The sequence below is a fragment of the Myodes glareolus genome, chromosome 12, assembly GCF_982192425.1.
Source record: "Myodes glareolus chromosome 12, mMyoGla1.1, whole genome shotgun sequence".
NCBI lineage: Eukaryota > Metazoa > Chordata > Mammalia > Rodentia > Cricetidae > Myodes > Myodes glareolus.
Genome location: NC_142037.1, coordinates 23,118,400 through 23,124,399, shown reverse-complemented (window position 1 = coordinate 23,124,399; position 6,000 = coordinate 23,118,400). Strand labels below are relative to the sequence as shown.

At 41.6% G+C, this 6,000-nt stretch overlaps 1 protein-coding gene across 5 annotated transcripts in view; it reads left to right on the top strand.

Moving 5' to 3' along the window:
• Positions 1–2,636: 2,636 nt before the first annotated feature.
• LOC146890364 (ral guanine nucleotide dissociation stimulator-like) overlaps positions 2,637–6,000 on the top strand; it is a 36,009-nt gene continuing 32,645 nt past the window's right edge. For all 5 annotated transcript variants that reach the window (XM_087912140.1, XM_087912141.1, XM_087912139.1 and 2 more), the window contains exons 1-2: positions 2,637–2,876; positions 5,724–5,841. In XM_087912140.1, the coding sequence (XP_087768266.1) occupies positions 2,644–2,876; positions 5,724–5,841 (351 nt within the window). In that variant the 5' untranslated portion in view covers positions 2,637–2,643. The remainder of the gene's footprint in view (positions 2,877–5,723; positions 5,842–6,000) is intronic.

The following is a 6,000-nucleotide window of genomic DNA, read 5'->3' as shown; positions in this document are numbered from 1 at the left end:
AGGGAATTTTCTTCAGAATGTATAGATTTCTTATAACTCAACACTAGAATGACAGCCCAGTGACACAGAGGGCAATAAATGGATCTGAAGAGAAATTGTGTTAGTATTCAGACACACCCTGTCACAGCACCTCACACCATCTGCATGGCTGCATAGCAAATGGTATCTTGTCCCCTTAAGAGACCCTCTGCTTACTCTCAGTCTCTCTAGTGCTTTCCCTCCCTCTCTCCTTCCCTCCCTTCCTCCCTCCCTCCTTCCCTCCCTTCCTCCCTCCTTTTCCCCTTCACTCTTTTTCCCCCACTGAGGCAAGCAGATCTCAGCCTCTTTTCCTCCTCCCTCCTCCCTCTCTGTCTTTCTCTGTCCCTTCCTCCCATCCCTTCCTCCCCACTACACCTCCTCTTTTAATAAAATTTTTGCACTCAATCTCCATCTACATGGCATGGCATATTTGTCTGTCCCTTACCAGCCGCAGTTTGAACCTCACCCACATGCCATGTGACCTGGAAAGATTTCCAAATGTCCCACTGGCACACTGGAAGATGTTCAACACCATCAGCCATCAAGTGTTGCAAATCAAATTTCAATGAGAAGATACTTGATGTTATTAAGATGGTGAGAATACAAAAGATAAATCAATCCTGGTGGCACAGCTCTGCAATCCCAGCACTTGATAGAGGAGTGTGTGTGTGTGTGTGTGTGTGTGTGTGTGTGTGTGTGTGTGTGTATCACATATGAGGTTGAAGCTGGACAGCAAAATAGGGTCTAGCAATTGAAAAGTAGATGTTGCATGCTTTGGCTATAAGTCACAGGTAAAGCACTTGTCTAGCATGCACAGGTGCTGGGGCACATGTTGGGAGTGTAAAGATACCAGAGAACAGGAACCTGCTACATTACTGTTGGAATGTAGATTAAAATGATGAAGCCACTAGCACCTGAGCATTTATACAAGAAAAAAGAGAGAAACCCCTATTACCTACTGCTTGATGTGTAGGTAAACAAAGGGTGGTGTGTTAATACAGTGGTCTAGTTTCTAGTCATGGAAAGAAGTAGAGAATTGATACATCGTATAACATGAATAAATATCACAAACATTAAGCTCAGTTGAAAGTAGCCAAAGGACTGAAGAATAGGACACTTCTTTATCAGATTATTTGATTTCTCTTAAATACTCAGAATGAGACACTTGAAACAGGAAAGTTAGATTGGTAACTAATAGGTGGTGGGGGTCTGGAGAAATGAAGAGTAACTACTAATGAATAAAGAGTTTTTTCTCGAATGTCAAAATTATTTTGCAAGTAAATAGAATTATGATTGCATAATTTTAAGAACATAGTTAAAAAAACTACTGAGTTATATACTTGAAAAGAGTGAACTTACTACATAAATGTATTACTTCTCAATATCTATAGATCACATTTCATGTCTATGTATGTTTTTGTCTGCATATGTGTGTGTTCACTCTGTGCATGTCTGGTGCCTGCAAAGAGACAAGAGGGTTTTGGATTCTCTAGATATAAATTTACAGGTATCTGTGAGCTTCCTTACATTTGGGTGTGATTGTAGGTTGAAGGGTTTGTGCTGAGAGGTGTTGAGGACTATTTTTCTCCTCCTGGAGCATGCAGAGTACCTTCCAGTACAGTGAACTGTGGTTAGTAGGTAAATAATGTAGTTAGACATCAGCTCAACTTCTCCATATTCAGTGACAGAAGTGTTACCTCCAGAAACAAGACCTTAACAGCAGGTTGTGTGAGCAACCAAGAGCCTTGGCAATAGCCTGTGCTATTTGGTAGTTTCCATGGGTCCCTTTGGTTAATGACTCAAGAGGCTGTAACCTGTTCCTGGCACTGGAGGTTTAATTTGGTGGCACATGATATCTAGTTGAAGTCTTCTCTCCCCTGTTGTTTTTTGTCTCCTTGTGGGTTCCTTTCACATATGTACAGGAAGCTTCTAAGGGTAGTCGCTGTCCATATAGTTTTTCAAAGGACCTTCAGTATTTGTTGTCCCTCTCCATTTCTCCTCCTTTACCTTTCTGTCCCATCTCCCTTTCATTAAATTCTAGTTTTTCTTTCATCCAATTCTAGTTTTTCTCTATAGCTACATAACACTATAGACTTTTTCCTTTCCTTGAGAGATACTCTCCTCCCTTCTGGTCCCTTACTAGGTTCCTTACCACTGTGGGTATTCAGAATTGAGATTCCCATATCAGAACCAAAACATCCTTAAAAGAGAAAACATAACAATATTTGTCTACATGTACTGAGCACTGTATGCTTTTGTCACTGGAGTCTGACAGGGGCAGGCATAGAACACACACATGGTGCTCAGCTGCTGAGTACCATTGTGAGCTCACAGCGCATCACTATGCCCATGGAATTGTGTTGCTAAGAATGAACCAAGCTCACACTGAACCAAGGATCTGCCCAAGCAGGACGCTTATTTGGTTCAGTGGGGAGATTTAACAGATTTAACCATTATTTTGAACATTTGGGTTTGGGAGGGTGTGGGTGGCTAAAGGGGAAGGCAGGGAGGGACAGTAGGGCCAGGAGGGCTGGGAGGGCCGGGAAGGGAGGGAGGGCCAGTTGGGTCGGGAGGGCCAGGAAGGCAGGGAGGGCCGGGAGGGCCTGTGGAGCCTTGAGGCTCAACATGTGGGAGGATTTTGAATATGATGCTCTTACAGTTAGAGCCCCGCCTCGCTGGTACACCCGCCTGTGGCCTGCCTGCTTGGGTCAGAGAAGGCAGAGATTTCCCTTATTTTTAATTGGTTATGATCCAGTGGGGCGATTCCAAAGGGCGGCCAGTGTGGGTGATCTCGCTCTAGTGGAGAGATACATCAATGCCAGTGAACATCATGTCAATGAATGCGACCGCAGGGGCAGGTAATGGGACCTGGGAAGGGCCGAGGGGCAGGAGGGGCAGAAACTGTTGGGGACGGTCAGGGTCTACCAGGGAGAAACATACCTTCCAGATCTGCAGCCTGAGGGAGGGCAGATGTCATGCTTAAGGCTCTTCTTTCATGGAGACCTCTGGGTTTTGTACCTGCTTTAGGCTCCTAGGCACCTGAAACCTGCACACCTTGGAAGGGCAGCTCCTAGGCTTTCTTCAAGAGAAGCAATACAAAGAACTTCAGTTAATTTACAAATCCCTTTACATTGTCTCTTTTAGAGCACTTTATTGGGGGCTTTAAAGGAATTTAGCTTAGAAAACCACCTACATCTTTTTATGTGTACACTTACAATTTTTAGGTTTGAGTGTTTTGCCTGCATGTATTTTCAGTGTACTGCACAAGCATAGGAAGAGGGTGTTGGATCTCCAGGAACTGGAACCGTGGACAGTTGTGATCTGCTTTGTGGGTGCTAGGAATCAAACTCAGGTCCTCTACAGGAAAAACTAGCGCTTGTAAATGCCAAGCCATCTCTCCAGCCGTTATGTATATGTTTTTAATGCTGTTATATGCAACACAGAAAATTGTATCATAAGATAAATTTTCACATATAAAGCCAACTCAAAGCCAAAGAAACCCACAAAGAATCACCAAGAAATCTTATGTCTGTTTCATGCTTGCTGAGGAATCTCAGAAGGAAAATTTCAACTTGAACTATAACTTTATTCCCCGGCCCCTTATATACATGTTGTATGTGTTTTGGTACATACGTGAAGGCTAGTGGTTGACATTCTCTTTGAAAATTTCTTTTCATCTCATTAAAAAAATCACATGTGTGTGTTCACTTGTGCCTCACGCATGCCCACTACGTGTGTGAAGGTCAGAAGAGAACTATTGACAGCTGTGTTCTGCCACCTTGTGGATTCTGGGCATTGAATGTAGGCCATTGGTTCTGCCCGTAGGTGGCCTCACGTGATGAACCACCCTGTGGTTCCTCCACTTCCGCTTTTTAGACAGATTCTCTCACCCAAATCCCCACTGTGTTGGACTGGTTGTCTTGGAGTATACTGATTGACCTAGACTTGCTGGCAAGCACGCTTTGGATATCCTCCTGTATCCACATCTACAGCACCAGTTTCTCAAGGTGTTTGGGTTTCTGAAGTCGAGGTCTCAGGCTTGCAGAGCGAGTGATTTCCCAGCTGCGTTGTAACAATCACTGCAGCCCTCTTTCCTTGTCCTTGTTTCTTATTTCTCAGTAGATTATAGTCAGGAAACAATGACCCTCAACCGTAGATTCTCCATAAGAAGTTATTTAGTCTATCGTTATTCAGTCTTCCAAATTAGAGCTTCATACAAATAATAGAACAGTAAATTATTGTTTCAAAGTATTTTGGCTTAATAACTGTATTCTTTAAAAACACTGAATTTTCCAGCTGTATTTATCCATTCTGCCAGTCCACTTATTCCCTGCATGTAACTTAGATATCTACTGTACATCACACAAATCTACTAGCTCTCAAGACCCTCTCATTCTTAAAATATTACATTTGTCCAGTCAGCTTTCCTGACGTTCTATAAATTTAAATACGGAAAACAATGAACGATGCTCATTTGAATCCCTAGTATTTTTTGTCTTAAAGCTTTTTGAAAATCAAAGCAAGGGAGCTATGATACCATATGTTATCTCCTTCTGGATAGATTTGCTCAGTTTTGGTGCTAATTCATGAAGGTATAAGGCAAAGCCATTTGCTACCACCTGGTGTCTATATTAACATGGACATTCTGTCTATTGTCTGAAGACTATGCTGTGTCCCTGTTGGCAGCAAATATAGAAACATTAATTCTGGGCATTGAGAAATGAAAACCATTAAAGTATTGATGACTGAAAATTTAGATTTTTGTTTGTTGTTATTGCTATTCTAAATATGTTTACATTTCATAGTCTTAAGAGCTGAAATTTTCATAGATACATGTGACCTTTAGAAGTGTCATGGGCCTGTGGATTGTGTCATAATTTCATTGGATGTAAGGCACAGTGGACTGCATGGTGACATTTTATTTTGTATGGTAGCAAAGTAAAAAACATTGCCAATCATAGTCATAAAATATCATGAATTCTAAGTGTCAGACATCAGCGATGCTAAAGTGTGAAATAAAGAGTAAGGTGGGTGCAGTGGAACTGCCTGCATTCCTACCTACTAGGAGGATTACCAAGTTCAAGGCCTGCTTAGGGAATATAGTTTTAAAATATTGTAAAGTTATTTGAGTAAAGAATTTCACATCTGCAGTAGGTATAATTCTGTTATTTCTCTTCATTGAAATACTGTGTTTGTTACCATTAGGAAGACCAATCATAATTGCATCCAGCAAACACTGAGCTGTCAGGTGCTGGAAGCATTTGTACGTGCTCTTGAAGATGTGAGTTGAAGCATCACAGCATCACTGTGTAAGAGAGCTGCAGTGTTGAATCCCCATTCTCCAGATGGAGAGATTGATTTGTGGAGATCATAGGAAGTCTTCGTTGTAACTTGTAACACTCAGAGATTAGAGTTGGATTCAAATCCAATCAGAGTTCAATCTATTGGGCATTCTCCTGTTATCCAGAGAGGTTACTCTGAGGAAGGATGAAGCTTGTGATATAGCACTCGCCTTGAATGGTACAGCCATGCACTATATGCCTAGCACAGAAGATGAACACCTGAGTAGAGAAATAAGTAAATAATAAAATTTTAGTTTCTTCTCTTACATCAGAAGGAAATGCACATTGGTGTCTACTATTTACACTTGAGTGTGCCTTTACATAATAATCTGTAATTTCTTAAAATGTCCTCTCAATTTGTAGGAGTCCACTACATTACGCCTCTGCCCATAATCATCCAAACGTGGTAGAGTTGCTATCATCCAACGACTGTACCAATATTAATATGAAGGACGATGAAGGCCGCACTCCATTAATTAAGGTAGCTATCGGGAAACACTTTTGGTATAAAATGGATTAGAAATTATCCTTGTTTGATTTTTGTTGCTGTGATGAAACACTGGCCCAAACCATCTCAAGACAGGAAAGGTTTATTTGGCTTACAATTCCACATCACAGTCAGTCATGAAGGGAAACCAGG